This window comes from Microtus oregoni, unplaced genomic scaffold, assembly GCF_018167655.1.
Source record: "Microtus oregoni isolate MIOR12 unplaced genomic scaffold, Mior012 000013F_ref0000133, whole genome shotgun sequence".
NCBI lineage: Eukaryota > Metazoa > Chordata > Mammalia > Rodentia > Cricetidae > Microtus > Microtus oregoni.
The window spans coordinates 35,914,515-35,930,114 of NW_024543072.1; the positions used below are offsets into that span (position 1 = coordinate 35,914,515).

General features: G+C 41.8%; 1 protein-coding gene across 1 annotated transcript in view; it reads left to right on the top strand.

Annotated features, from left to right (window-relative positions):
- Nucleotides 1-15,183, top strand: part of Fmo1 (flavin containing dimethylaniline monoxygenase 1) — a 31,927-nt gene extending 16,744 nt beyond the window's left edge. The window contains exons 3-9 of the mRNA XM_041662729.1: nucleotides 885-1,073; nucleotides 2,513-2,675; nucleotides 5,827-5,969; nucleotides 9,331-9,530; nucleotides 11,093-11,448; nucleotides 11,932-12,004; nucleotides 14,437-15,183. Of these exons, the coding sequence (XP_041518663.1) occupies nucleotides 885-1,073; nucleotides 2,513-2,675; nucleotides 5,827-5,969; nucleotides 9,331-9,530; nucleotides 11,093-11,448; nucleotides 11,932-12,004; nucleotides 14,437-14,779 (1,467 nt within the window). The 3' untranslated portion in view covers nucleotides 14,780-15,183. The remainder of the gene's footprint in view (nucleotides 1-884; nucleotides 1,074-2,512; nucleotides 2,676-5,826; nucleotides 5,970-9,330; nucleotides 9,531-11,092; nucleotides 11,449-11,931; nucleotides 12,005-14,436) is intronic.
- Nucleotides 15,184-15,600: the final 417 nt, after the last annotated feature.

Genomic DNA, 15,600 nt, shown 5'->3' on the forward strand with positions numbered 1-15,600 from the left:
CACTCACAAGACAGAGGCTACATATAGTCAAAAATTACTAAAACACATCCCTCAGTCTTGCAGGAGTTATGTGATATGTTGCTGCTACTAATTACTTGAGTTCAAACTGAGATAGGAAATAGGTTATAGCCATGCACACGGTTGTCCAGTCTTGAAACTCTGATCGTTTATCTTCCTAACTCAAATTACTCTCATAATCCTGTGTGATTTATCTCACTGCCGTCATAAAAGTGCCAACTCTCTCGGTCCCAACTGCCATTACCTCTTCTCGGACCCCCATTAGCAATCAAGATTTGTGTCTTAAGTTCTTCCCTGGATTCCTTCATCGTCATTCTCACACCCCTAGAACCAAAACTATATTTTCGAAGTTTAATGTGAGTTGTTTCTATGTTGCCACAAGCTTCCTATAAATATCCAAAAGCTTTAGATTTTTTATGCAAAGCCTTCATAATTCAAATCCTGTTCCCTCGTATTGTTCCAAGAGTAATCCATGAAGCTAAAGTAACTAGCAAGTCTTCTTGATCCAAGCCCATATCCAGGCTTTTACCAGTATGTTTCTATATTCTCCTGCACTTTGCTGTGGTGTTGCATGAATATGAGATCCTCCCAGATTTATTTGAGCCATGTAATGACTGAAATAATGATTGTGGTCAATAAGTTTACACTGGGGTCCAATGTTCATTATTTCCCTAATGCAAATTCTATTTTAAAAGTTACAGGTAATGTATGTTATCTTGGTTAGCTTAAATTCAACCAATGTTCGAGATTTCAAAAACAGTAACATGGGCTGTGTGTGTGTGTGTGTGTGTGTGTGTGTGCGTGTGTGTGTGTGTGTGTGTGTGTGTGTGTGTGTGCATGCTCATGAATGTGCTCTGTTTACACAGGAACATGTTGAAGAAGGCAGAGCCAGTCTTTACAAGTCTGTGGTTTCTAACAGTAGCAAGGAGATGTCTTGTTACTCAGATTTTCCATTCCCAGAAGACTACCCAAACTTTGTGCCAAATTCTCTGTTCCTGGAATATCTCAAGCTATATGCAAGCCGGTTCAACCTTCTGAAATGCATTCAGTTCAAGGTAAGATGTGAGCATCAATTAGAAGGTAGGAAGTTTCCTTTGACTTATCTCCTATCCCCTCTCTATAGCACAGCCCTAAGCTCTGTAGATGAGCTAGTGAACTGGTAAGAGTAATGAGGCCTTTGCCTCACACAGAATGGCTAATGCAAAGGTATAAGACATTTCTTAGCAGCTTTCTTACATTTTGGTATAAAAGCTATTAACTTCATAACTTTGTAAGCGAGATATAAAGCAAATACAAGACAAAAATAAAGTATTTTTACAAAAAAAGAAAACAAATGTAGAAGCCCAAAGGCATTTGAATGTTAAAGCAAACAATGAAGTCAGTCGAAAGGACTTAAAAAAAAAACCCAACTTCTTCTGATGTTTTAAAAAAGAAAGATAGCAAAACCTCTTGGTTAGTAAGCAATTTTTACTTTGAAGTTTGACCTGTATTAATTTTCTTATAAACAGCTTGGAATTGGAAGTAGACTACTTACTTATGTAGCATGCCACATTTGAAGACCTGGGTTTGCTCCCCAGCACACAATCAATAAATCAGAACTTAATACTCATTTGCATATGTGTATTCGATGGAAACAAAAAAGTATGTTATCTGTAAACCATGGAATACTCCTACATAATTAGGGCCATAAGGTTAGCAGTCAGTGTCTGGTTGTGTTTTGTCTAAGACTTTATGCTAAGCATGGTTATGCTAAGATAACTATGATCAACTTTTATTTTTAATGATATATAATCATTGTCTCTGTTAAAGAAACTATTGTTAAAGAAAGTTCTCTGTGATAAACAAGGTTGCATAACAGGAGGAATAATTTTCAAGCCTCATCAGAAACATGAATTATAAGGTTGGGACTTGGAATAGAGGGCTTGCCTAGCACACCACATCTGAAAACCTGGGTTTGAGCAGCAGAACATAAGTAATGAATTAAAACTTGACAGTCATAACCGGCCAGTGGTGGCACATGCCTTTAATCTCAGCACTCTGGAGGCAGAGGCAGATGGATTTCTGTGAGTATGAAGCCAGCCTGGTCTACAAGAGGTAGTTCCAGGACAGGCTCCAAAGCTACAGAGAAACCCTGTCCCAGAAAACCAAAACCAAACCAAACCAAACAACCAAACAAAAAACCCTTAATACTCATTTACATATATGAGTTCAATAAAAAACAAACAAAAAATAGATTATTTGAGCCCAAGGTTCTATCATTGCCAATAAGAATTCGAGTGAATCATTCAATGCCTTTGGTTTCACTTTTTCAAACTTAAAAGCTTTCTACCTAATACATCATATTCGGTTTGATAGCCTGACTGGGATTCTAGGGTTCTTGTCCTTAAGTAGGCTTGGGCTTTCTATTCTAGACCTCTTGAAAAATCCACTAGTGAATCAGTCAGCCCTGAAAACAAACTTGACATCTGCTAATCATGTCTGTGATTCTTTTCAGACCAAAGTATGCAGTGTAACAAAATGCCCAGATTTTGCTACCTCTGGACAATGGGAAGTGGTCACTCTCCATGAAGGGAAGCAAAGCTCAGCTATATTTGATGCTGTCATGGTCTGCACTGGTTTTCTAACTAATCCTCACTTGCCGCTGGATTCCTTTCCAGGTACAGAATTTTCTACCAATTACCTTGAATTGTTTCAAGCACCCATCCTGATACATGGTTGGTCCTGAGATGAATTCTTAGGGCTCTTTCATTAAATAGTTAAAATTGTGATGTAACATTTTTTTCCAAGGAGAACTTTTTTTAACCAGACACTTTTTGGCTTTCAAACAAATTACTAATGCAGACGAGAATCGTGGGTGACATGCTAAGAAGGCTTCTGCTTCACTGAGGTTCCATGCTCCTCCCTAAGTGACAGGCAGTACTTAGTCTTCTGAAATCTGGGATGCTTACACAACTTGCTCACCTCAGCAGCTGCTACTCACTGCTAAATTTGGGTTTAAAGGACAGAAAAGGTAGTCTTGGAATAATAGAATGAGAAACTTGATTTGTGCTTGCTTGCCTCCCTCAGAGTGGGCAAATAAAAGCTTCCTGGCACTGGAACAATAGCCCAAAGGGAAATTAATCTCAGGATACAAGTTAAGACATTGTCAGGTCTCAGTTCCTTTACCTAGCTTTTGCAACCATAATTCATGCTACTCTGTGCCAAATTCCAGCTCTATATCAACTCAGAGATATAGAAGATCCAATGACTTAGAAGTTTATTTCATCTGCAGGAAGTTTTCCAAAGTTAGCCAAAGAAATTTTTCTCCAGATCATCTCGACATGACCTGACATGATCCCAAGATCCATCTTACACTATCTCACTACCTCCAGTTGGCCTGGATCCAACCAGAGCTCACTCAGCTCAGGTCAGATTAGGATAAGTAGACCCTGAAAACTTCCCTAGGACACAATTGCTAAATTAAAAAGAACCTAGGCAGACATCTTCTTAATTCAGGAAGCTTCCCTAAGCAACCCAAGCCTAGGCCAGTGAGATGGCTCAGTAGGGAAGGGTGCTTTCTGGGCACATGTAATGTCAGCCAAGGGCACACACACACACACACACACACACACACACACACACACACACATTAAAATAAACAAAGATCTCTAAGCTTCTACTTGAATAGATTCAGTAAGAGACTCTCGTGAGCCCTCAAGGCAACGTTAACACTTGGCACTCTTGCCTGCAGATCAAAGCCTTGAAAAGCCAGCCAGCCATTCAAATATCTCTGAAAGAGCTCCTCGTATAGGATCACCCCCCCCCAAGAACCCAGGAAGCTTCATAGTATAGAAAAACAAACCCCCCCCAAAAAACCCATGTACTCAGTACTCACAATATATTACACTAAGAGTTAATAACTCAGAAGTGAGTTCAACCTGTAACTAGTATTAAAGGCACAAAATAGGGTTTGGTATAGGAATCACAAACCACATAAGACCTGGAGCAATAGCAGTAGTCCAAACTCAAAGACGCCATGTTCTGAATCTGCCCTGGGAGCTATATCAGACTGGAATAATGCAGACTATGAATGCAGGCAAGCCACTGTGTTCGGTTTGATCTGGATGAGCTGCCTATCTGCAAAGCACAAACTAAGCCCCACGGCTCACCAGATAACAGTCTTCAGCCTCTTCCATCCCTTTTCTAAGCCTGCAGGTGTGTTGAGTTGCTGAAAATTTGAAGAAATCAGCTCATTTTACCCAAATGCTTGTATCACAAATCAAGTGAAGAGGGCTACATAAAGGCTACAGCCCTTAATATCATTTTTATGAGACACTGCCAATTTGAAATCCCTGGCTCCACGGCTCTCCGGGAGGCTCTGAGCTCCAAGACTCTGACCCTGACTTTAAATGGAGGCTTCCCAGCTCTGCCATTTCCTCCCTACTTTGGGGTGGTTGTGAACCATGACAAAAATTTAAGTGAGGATATCCAAAATATTTATCACAGGTTCTGAAAGCAATTCCAAACTAATGAGTATCACAATTAGAATTAGTGTGCCATTTCCCCAAAATAACTAGTTATATTTCTTTAGTTACATACATTGAGGCATTTGTTTACACAGACATATTTACCTACTGTAAATTCTTACTCTGTCCTCCTGGGAGGTAAAAGAGGAAGGTATTGATCCAGAGGAGACTCGTGTGGTTTGTTTCTTATCTGTTCATTTGTATCTCAAACAAACTGAAGGAGAGATATTCTAAGGTAACTACGAATTAAGAGACAACTCTATGATCCATCGTTCCCTTTTCCAGTTATCTTTTCCTGAAAGGTCTCTGAACTATATAGAGTTCCTGAACTGAGTTCATTCTTGAACTTTGTAAAAATTTGGACCAAATACTAAATGATCTCAAATGTGCCTAAGTTTTGACCAGGATTCATGCCAGACTGTGCGTGATCCAATGTGAACTACAGAGCTGCCTAGTCTTAAGACAGCCCCTTCCTGCAGTCACAGTGTTTATCCTGAGAGCCTAGACATCTTATCATTCCTCTACAGTGATAAGCCAGGGTCTCTGGTAAGCAGATTGTGTAATGCAGCCTTGGGAGGATTTTCCAAAAGCCTTCTGTTTGCATTGGGATATCTCAATGGGATTTGGCCCCAACATCCTGAGCTATCTCTGAGCCCAGGAGCTGTGGTCCTGATGTCACACCAACCTTTTCTCTCAGAGCAAACTCTGACTCAGCGAGCTCAGCCTGAACTGTGGACTGTGAGCAAACATCTCCAAACAAAACCTTTGTGAGTGGGGACCATAGTTCACAGGTCTTATTCCCACATATTATCTAGTACAATGCCTGGCACACAGTCAGGGCCCCCCAAAAGTTTGATTAATGAAATCAGTGATTCACTTCTCTGCTCTTTCTCCTGTTTATGAAAAGCTATACAACGTAAGTAAATCCCCTGCCAAGTAGAACATGCCCCTCCCATTGCCATCTGTCTACCCTGACCTGATAACAATGCCTCGCAGGTCTGTGCAGCCTGTTCTGTGTCTCAGTACTTCAGATTAGCACTTCATTATTTGGTGAGCACAATGAGAGCTCTGTCTAGTGAAATAATTAACCCTTTTCCCCACAATCACATAAGCAATTAAGTAAATAATTTCCAGATAACATTATGTGAACTTGTATATGAATATTCCAGGTTTTCTCAAACTAGAGATTCCTAGTATTAATAAAAGAAGCCTAAATCATCTTTCAAGGTGTTGCCAGAGGGAAATATTTATGCTTCATTTACTGAATTTATAAGTTCTCTGTGTGCTCTTCTTTTCTCTATAGGTCTGAAAAACTTTAAAGGACAGTACTTCCACAGCCGACAGTATAAACATCCGGACATATTTAAGGACAAGCGAGTCCTTGTGGTCGGAATGGGAAATTCTGGCACAGATATTGCTGTGGAGGCCAGCCATTTAGCAAAAAAGGTACCCCCCTTGATGTTACTTAATGAAACCTTCATCTTAACATGTATGTTTTAGTCAAACAGTATTTGACATTATGATAAATGTCAAACATTATGATAAACGTCAAAAGACTAAAATGCCCAACAGAAAACTATTTTTTTTTTTTTTTTTTTTGGAGACTAGGGTCTTTCTACTATGTCACCCTTGCTAGCCTAAAACTCAATACATAGATCAGGTTCACCTTGAAATTGTAATAATCTTCCTGCTTCTGCCTTCAGAGTGCTGAAATTACAGGCTTATGCCACCAGATCCAGCTAACAACAGATTTTTGAAGGACTTATGGCTTGTTTCAAGACAAGGTTTCACGTAGTTCAGGCTAGCCCGGAGCTTGTTGTCTAGCTGACAATGACCTTGAACTCCTATTCCCCTTGTCACTCAGTGCCATAATTATAGGCATGCGCCATCATGCCCAGCTCAATGCTTAGGCTGAGTATCATATACTCTACTGTGGGTCCCAGTTGCCACCTTTGCTCCAGACCTTGATTCTGTAACACTTAATTTTGTCACTTTTCTTACCCTCCAAACAGAGCTACAGGAAATGTTTTCTTCACCCAGTCCCATGGGTCCCTCAATCCTGGCAAGGCTCTCTTGCTAACGGCTCTCATTGACCCTTCTCTTACTTCAGTTGCTGCTCTCCCGGTCCCCACCACCTCATGCTGAGCCTGCCTCCTTGTCTACTAACAAACTGGAGAGACAGTTAATATTTCCCTGGATTACTCATTGCCAAGTACTGCACTAGATGCTCCTGATCCATTACTTCACCAAAGCAAGCCACTGAGATAGGTACTGCCCATGCCCCTGATTACAGACCAGTAAACCAGGAATGAGAGGCATAACGAGCATAAAGTCATGCCACTGCCTGGTATTCAAGGAAGTCCTCAAACCCAAGCCTCACGGACTCAAAGTCCACGAGTTAGGAATCTGCCCTTCGTCCCGACAGCCCCACCCACAGTCCTCTCTCCCACTCTTAACAAACAGTGCAGACTCCACATCACCAACAAACAAATCCTCTGAAAAGCCACTGTGCTGGTTGCTTTCTGATGATCATAAACAGTTCGAGGGGAGAAAAGGGTTATTTGGCTGAAACTCCCAGGTCACAGTCTATCAGTGAAGGAAGTAAAGGCAGAAACCACCAAGGGACACTGCTTACTGACTTACTCCCTGGCTTATGTTCGACTAGCTTTCTTACGCAACCTAGGCCCTCCTGTTCAGGGACGCTGCTGCTGCCCACAATGGGCTGGGATCTCCTGTATTGATCATCAATCAGGACAGTCTCTCACAGATGTTACCACAGGCCAACCTGATTGAGGCAGTTCTTCAGTTGAGGTTCCCTTGACATCATAATAAATGTCAAACATTGTGATAAATGTCATAATTATGGAAAGCACTCCATGATCTGGTTCAAATCTTCCATTTCAATTCTTACCGAAGGACTGCTTTTGGCCTTTCCACTTCCTTGTCTTTATTTCCTCTTTGCCACATCAGCAAAGATCTGTGTGAGTGTGTGTGTGTGTGTGTGTGTGTGTGTGTGTGTGTGTGTTTCAAGACAGGGTTTCTCTGTGTAATAGCTCTGACTGTCCTAGAACTTGCTCTTTTTTTTTTTTGTTTGTTTGTTTTTCTTTTTTTTTAAAATTTATTTATTTATTAAGGATTTCTGCCTTGTCCCCACAACCGCTTCCCATTTCCCTCCCCCTCCCCCGATCAAGTCCCCCCCCCCTCATCTGCTCGAAGAGCAATCAGGGTTCCCTGACCTGTGGGAAGCCCAAGGACTGCCCACCTCTATCCAGGTCTCGTAAGGTGAGCATTCAAACTGCCTAGGCTCCCACAAAGCCAGTACGTGCAGTAGGATCAAAAACCCACTGCAATTGTTCTTGAATTCTCAGTATTCCTCATTGTCCGCTATGTTCAGCTAGTCCGGATTTATCCCATGCTTTTTCAGACCTAGGCCAGCTGGCCTTGGTGAGATCCACAAAAAGACAACCCACTGACTGGGAGAAGATCTAGAACTTGCTCTTGTAGACCATGCTAGCCTTGAACTCACAGAGATCCGCCTGCCCCTGCCTCCCTAGTGCTGGAATTAAAGGCATACACCACCACCGCCCAGCATGATCTCTCTCTTATACTGAAAAAATACATTTATATTTGGTACAAAGTGAGCTTTCCCTACCCAACAAACCAAGAACCACTCTCATGGAGCACGAAGCTGTAGCAGAAAAAGATGCCAGATAAATAAGTGGGGGAAAAAAAAGCATGAAGAAAAATATTGAGGGTGTGTAACTTTGAGATTCTCCCATTACTTTAGACAAAGGAACTCTTCATTCACTAAAACATCAGTTAATTGATTTGAAGAAACTTAGCAATTTGGTGACATTGTCCTGAAGAAAAAGAAAGAAACTTGTGAAAACAAAACTTAGAAGGATTGGGTCCACTACAGTCTCCACCTGTGTTAACATTGTTTCTCCTTCCCTAATTATCTGGAAATTCCTGTAATAAAAAATCATGCTTTGACATTTATCTTGTCACTTTTGGATTAACAAGGAAATGTCTGTGCCCCTGGTTTGAAGTAGTAGTGATGTCTACCATGCTGTATCATGACAAAGGGGCAGCATCAGTCAGTGCAACTTGCTCCTATCAGAACCTCTGATGGGCCTGGGGCTCATACCACATTTCCAGTGCTGTGCCCACTGTCCATGATGTAATAACATTGCACAAAAGTAACAACACTGGCTGTACCCTTCATGCCTCAGTTATGTAGGAGAAGAAGCAATGTGTTCAGTCTGCTTGGATCAGCAAACAACAGATTGGGTAGGCAAATGTTTTGCTTTCTGAACAGTTATTCAGAAAATTACTTACAGTGTGGATATCAAAACACTATTTTCTTAGCCTCATCAGCTAAAAGGTAAATGAAAATGGTCAAATGGCCAATATGACTGAGAAAGAAGGACAGATGGAAGAGAGGGAGGGACGGTGGGAAGGAGGGAATACCCAAATTAATACTTTAATGAGTTGTATTGCCAGTCAAGCCAGTACTTATATTGATATCACCTTTGTAGACAACTCCCCATTTCTGCTGTACCCTGTTCTCAATGCCTCCAGTGGGTATATAAAATTACAACCAAAAGTCCGTGGCCTTCTCATATGAGACTTAAAGCTCTCTGTAAGTTGCTATCATCTCTCAATCTGGTGAACATCCTGTGGTGTTTTAATGCTCTGTAAATCCAAACTATGGGAGGAACCAAGATTATCTTGTCAGGTGTGTGTTTTCACAGTAACAGACATATTATATCAGTCTTCACCCCTGTAACTCTTTGGTTGGTTTCAGGTGTTCCTCAGCACCACCGGAGGGGCATGGGTGATCAGCCGTGTCTTTGATTCAGGTTACCCGTGGGACATGATATTCATGACACGATTTCAGAACATGTTCAGAAATTTTCTCCCAACTCCGATTGTGAGTTGGTTGATATCAAAAAAGATGAACAGCTGGTTCAACCATGTGAATTACGGTGTGGCTCCTGAAGACAGGTAAATGGAACTGACGATGGGGGTTATGAAGAGAGAGTGTTGACCTTTCCAATAGCAGTGAGAAGGTTGAGTGTTTACAAAAACCTCATACAAGTTTATCATTTAAAGGAGGAGGAGCGAGTGGGGGTGGGAACAGAGAGGATAAAGGGGAGGAACTGGGAGGAAAAAGAGAGAGAGATAACTGCGGCCAGGATGTAAAATAAATACAAAGAAAAAATACAGCACATTTTTACAAAAAGACAATATATGTAAATATACATACATTTACATATACATATATGCATGTAATAGTAATTAGTAATTAGTGTAATAGTAATAGTAATTAGTGTAAAAGTCTCAGATGGACTTCAGTATATGTCAGAATCTAAAATAAGTAGGTTCTAACTCCAGTGAAGGAGTGGACTTACCAGACAGAACAAGGACAAGCAGGCAAAGAGCAAAGCCTTCTTTCTGTCTTTCAGCTGCCACAAGAAGTCATGGCCTGGATTTAAAATGGGTCTTCAGACCTCAAGTAATCCAATTACCTAAAAATCCCTTACAAATGTCCCCAGCAACTTGAGTTTTTTGTTAATTCCCGATGTGATCAATTGACAGCCAACAATAGCCATCACAACAATTCAGATTCATTGCCAGGTGCCCTGCAAACCCTCTCTGGTTGCCTCCAGATTTCATTCAGGACCACCATGGATGGGTGGCCCCAGATCTCAATGGTGATGGGCAGGGATTCTCTCTGAGTGCGGCCCTCTTGCCGCCTCCCTCTACCATTGTCACATCTTTCCTTATTCCCTCTACTCCCTCTAGACCTCTTGAGAGCCCCAGCTTTTTCCACGAAAGCATCTGCTGCCATAGGTTTTATCTAGGTGACTGACAGTACAGAAGACGTACAATTCCGTCTCTCTTTGATGTAGTCAGTTCTTTTCCATTTCTAAAATTCCCATTCACACAACCTTTTCATAAGCTTTCTCACCTTACTCAGATGTCAGTATCTGTACTTTTCAGATGAACAGGAGAAGTCCTAAGGACCATTTGACTTGCCCAAACTGTGTTAAGTCCACACACTGTAGAAGAGACTGTGCTTATGAGTGCCTACTCTCTTCTGTTTCCATTTTACCATACACTCTCTTTCTGTGCATTCACCATAACCACGTTCAACTCACAGCAAAGCTACTAAAAAAAATAAAATAAAACAAAAAACAAAAACAAAAAAACCATTTCTCTCTTGAGAAAGGGGTATACCAGAAAAAGATGATGCTCTTTGTGTTCCTTTGGCACACGATGGTGATTTCCTTGCACAATTCTTCCTGGTTTCCCTTGTGGTCCTTCAGCATTCTGCTGTCTCTAGAATGATAGTAGTAGCCGAATGCTGAAAGTCAACACAAGAAAGAGAGACTGCAGAAGGCCCTGGCCATCTCTTCAGCTTTCAAACTCCAGTAAGTGGTAAACATATTTCTTAACTCTTGGATATGGTCCGTCCAAGATTGGCAGCTCTGGTCCCGCCAAGGAGAGTAAAGAGAAGACTCCAGGGTTGACCTACAGCTCTCTCTGCTCATGTTTTTGTTTAGGACTCAACTGAGAGAGCCTGTGCTAAATGATGAGCTCCCAGGCCGTATCATCACTGGGAAAGTGTTGATCAAGTCAAGTATCAAGGAGGTGAAGGAAAACTCTGTCATATTTAACAACACCCCAAAGGAAGAGCCTATCGATATCATCGTCTTTGCCACTGGATATACCTTTGCTTTCCCTTTCCTCGATGAATCTGTAGTGAAAGTTGAGGATGGCCAAGCATCACTGTACAAGTACATCTTGCCTGCACATCTGCCCAAACCAACTCTGGCTGTGATTGGCCTCATCAAACCCCTGGGCTCCATGATACCCACAGGAGAAACACAAGCTCGATGGGTTGTTCAGGTCCTAAAAGGTAACTGTGTGAGAAATAGCTGGGCACATTTATTAAGTTGTTGTTTGCTTTGTGAACTGTAATCCTGGACATTAAAAATGGAATCCATTCAATAAGAATTATTCTGGCATAGTGTCACATCACCACAGCACAAATGGTAAATCAGGAATTAGAAAAACACGTGCCTCCCTAGTATTTTGACTGAATCAACTTGTTCAATGAAAATTAAAGCTTCAGACGATTAAATGACACCATTGATCAAACCAGGTTTGACGTTCTATCGCATTATGTAGCTAGTGAGAGGGCCAAGTATTCATCTCATCAGTCAATAGTGTTAATGCCAGGAACACACCAGTCATCTCAGGCAACTGACACATTTGCAGAAAAACAGGTAAGTAGCTGGGTACATGAAAAATGAGGGATCAGCAACGAGAAAGCAACCGTGTCCATCAGCCAAAACCTAGAGCTAAAGCTAAACAGGGCTGTCGTGTGTTCATCTTATAGGTGCGACCACAGTACCACCCCCAAGTGTCATGATGGCAGAAGTTAATGAAAGGAAGAAAAACAAGCACAGCGGGTGAGTGCGCTCATGGGGGTCTTTATGAATGACAGCCTAGGTGACGAAACAGTGAAGTGGAGATGAGGCAGAGAGAGGTGTCTGAGACGGAAGAAAAACTTAGGAGAGCCTGTGTACAGAGAGAGGAGGCAAGGGGTTCAACTAAGGTATCTTTAAACTCCCAGAATCATCCATTTAGTAAGGAACCCGCACAGACCAGGCACGGTACCTCACATTTTATCCACAATCAGCAGGCAGAGCTATGTTTCCCCAGAGGCTCTGTTTACTCAAGAAGTCTCTACTGGCTTTGTTTTTCATCCAAGTCCTTACTCTAAAGCAAGAGTCAGCTGACCTTGCCCTCTGATACAGACCCACTGACCTAGTTTCTCATTTTCATTTTCAAATAGTTGTTGAAGATAAAGTTTTTTCAATTTTTGTTAGTTAGATACAATTTAAACCAGGGTGACTTACATGGTTTTGTCGCAATGCAGCCATGCTCACTCATTGTGCGTTGTCAATGCTGCCCTTGTGTTGCCATGGAGACATCCTACAGTAGACACAGAAGCTGTTAGCATTTCCAGTGGGCATTCAGATGGGGTGCTGCTTATGTTCTGCTCTTCATGCCCACTCAAGCGCCAAAGGGAATAGAAGGAACATGGGTGACAAAGAGAGCCATGGCCATCATCTACTATGGCTCCCAAGCAGCAAAATTATTTCTGACTTTATCTGTTTTACTTTCTGCTGAGCAAATCTTCACTTGAAAATCTAAAGAGTTCTATGGGGGATTTTTGAAAGAGGGAAATCTTAAAATGAGCTAGGGAGATAACTTCATTTGTAAAGTACCTTGTGGGCATCAAGACCTAAGTTTGGTCCCCAGAATATGAATAAAAGCCATCTGTACTGGGAAATGCTTTCAATTCTCAGTTCTGAGAAGGCAGATTCCTAGGGCTCACTGACTGGCCAGCCTAGCATACTTGTAAATTTTTCAAAAAAGGTCTGTTTTCAAAAAAGGGCCTGAGGAACAACATCCCAGCTTGTCTTCTTGCCTCTATACACATACACACACATTCACATATACGCCTGCATATATAAATGCAGCCACACACATGTATATGCACACTAAGAGATAATTATCCAAATTCATTGCTTTATACCTGTAATCTCAGTGCTTGAGAGGCTACAGCAGGAGGATTGCTGCAAGTCTGAAGCCAGCTTAGACTGCATAGTGAAACTCTAGCCAATGTGAGGTTAAGAATAAGGCCTTTTTTATTAATTATTCCATTTTATTAAGTGAATTGTCTCATTCATAGATTCTCACTTTCAGATGTTGCTCTAGCTTTGTCTAAGCATTAAGGTTCAAAACAATAAAAGCATTGCAGATATTTCTTCTCTAAAAGGTGGCGTGGACATATGTGTACATGCGTGCCTGCATCTCCTGCATGCAGAGGCCTGCATAGGCCATAAGAGAACATCCAACCCCTGAAACAAGAGTTACAGGCAGTTATGAGCTTCCATGTGGGTGCTGGGAACTCTGAACTGCTGAGCCTTCTCTCCAGCTCTGATGTTTTTCCTTTACGCTCAGTCTAGAATATGGTCTTGTCACATTATAGGATGCCAGTACAATGGGTAAATAATTACAACTGCTGGGTAGTGTAGAATCTTCCTGTCACAAGAGCCAGCCAATGAGTCAAAGGATTAGTAGGAAAGGTATGAGAATTTCACTCTACAGAATTTTGTGGCTTGTCATATTATACAAAAGAAGAAACAATTGAGTTTTAAGAAAGATTGAAGCCAAGTGTGGTGACTCATGGTTGTAATCTCAGCACTAGAAAGTGTAATAAGAGAAGAGGGCTAAGTTCCCAGCCCCAGATAGCTTAACCCCCGAAATAACCACATGGAAATCTGTATTAATTAAACACTGCCTGCCCCATTAGCTCTAGCCTCTTTTTGGCTAATTCTTACATCTTGATTCAACCCATTTCTAATAATCTGTGTAGAACCATGAGGTTGTGGCTTACCGGGAAAGATTCAGCATGTCTGACCTGGCAGCTTCATGGCGGCTCTCTGTCTCTGCCTTCTTCCTCCCAGCATTCTGTTCTATCTACTCTGCCCACATAAGTTCTGCCCTATCAAAAGGCCAAGGCAGTCTCTTTATTCAACCAATGAAAGCAACATACAAACAGAAGACCCTCCTATACCAAGGGAGGTTGAGATAGGAAGATTTCCATGAGTGAGAAGCCAGTCTTGGTGACATTTTGAAACCTTGTTCCAAAGAAGTAACAAAAGAAATAGGAAGAGACCATTTTAGATGCCCATGCATAATGGGAGATCACACTAGGCTGTTCCCAACTGAGTGGCAGAGTTTACTTTGGACAGAGATTTAATTTCCTTGTTCTAGGATTATCATCATCATGACTGTCATTTCTTTTCTTCCGTTTCTTCCTATTGGAAAGGTTTGGTTTGTGCTATTGCAAGGCTTTGCAATCAGACTATATAACATACATTGATGACCTCCTGACCTCTATCAAGGCAAAACCGGATCTGCGGGCCATGCTCCTGACCGACCCACGCCTGGCTCTGAGCATCTTCTTTGGCCCATGCACACCATATCATTTTCGCCTGACTGGTCCAGGAAAATGGGAAGGAGCCAGAAATGCCATCTTGACCCAGTGGGACAGGGCGCTAAAAGCCACCAAAACTCGAATTGTACCAGAGTCCCCGTCTCCCTTTGAAACTTTGTTCAAACTCTTTAGTTTTCTGGCCTTTCTTGTGGCTGTTTTCTTGGTTTTCTTGTAAGTATAAGATCTAACTGGCCTTTCAGGTGCAAGGAGTGCTATGCTCCCACCCCTCTAATGTAGTAAGTTTGCCTTCGTAGTCATAAACCATGTCCAGAGAGTGAAACCCAAGTCCTCCCCTTCCCAGCTCACCCCATGGGCACCCTGGTATTTTTGAGCCTCTAACAACTTTATTGGGTTTAATTCAAAAAGATAATACCCAACAATTTTGTTCATTTAAAGCGCTGAGAGGATCCAGGCCCATTTTGAGGGAGGAGCTGCCCCAGAGAACATTCTGAGTATTCTTTCCCCTGAACACTCTTTTCCTGAAGCCTCATGAAAACCCCTACCTCGCAGAATCTTGGTTTGCACTCAAATGGTTCTCTGTGTATTGATTGTCTATAAATAAAGTGGAAGAAATTTGTACTACCAAGTGGCCTCTTGTTCTCTTTTTCTGCGGACTGAAAGAAAAAAGAATGTGGGTGGAAATGAATAAAGTCCCTAAGAAGATGGGGGGCAGGGAGATGGCTCAGAGGTTAAGAGCTCTGGCTGCTTTTCCAGAAGACCTGGGTTCATTTCCAAGATCCACATGGCAGCTCACAACTGTCGATAATTTCAGTTCCAGGGGATCTGATGCCCAACATATATGCAGGCAAAAAAAAAAAAAATACAGTGTACAGAAAATAAAAAACAAGTAATTAAAAAAAAAAAAAAAGAAGGTGGCAGGTCAATGAGCTAGACAGTTTTCAAGGGGGTATAGGCCTCCTGCTCCAAATGTCCTTTATCAGGCTGCTTTAGGAGGTGGAAGGGGCACCTCTTCTTAAGAGTCAACCCATTTCACTG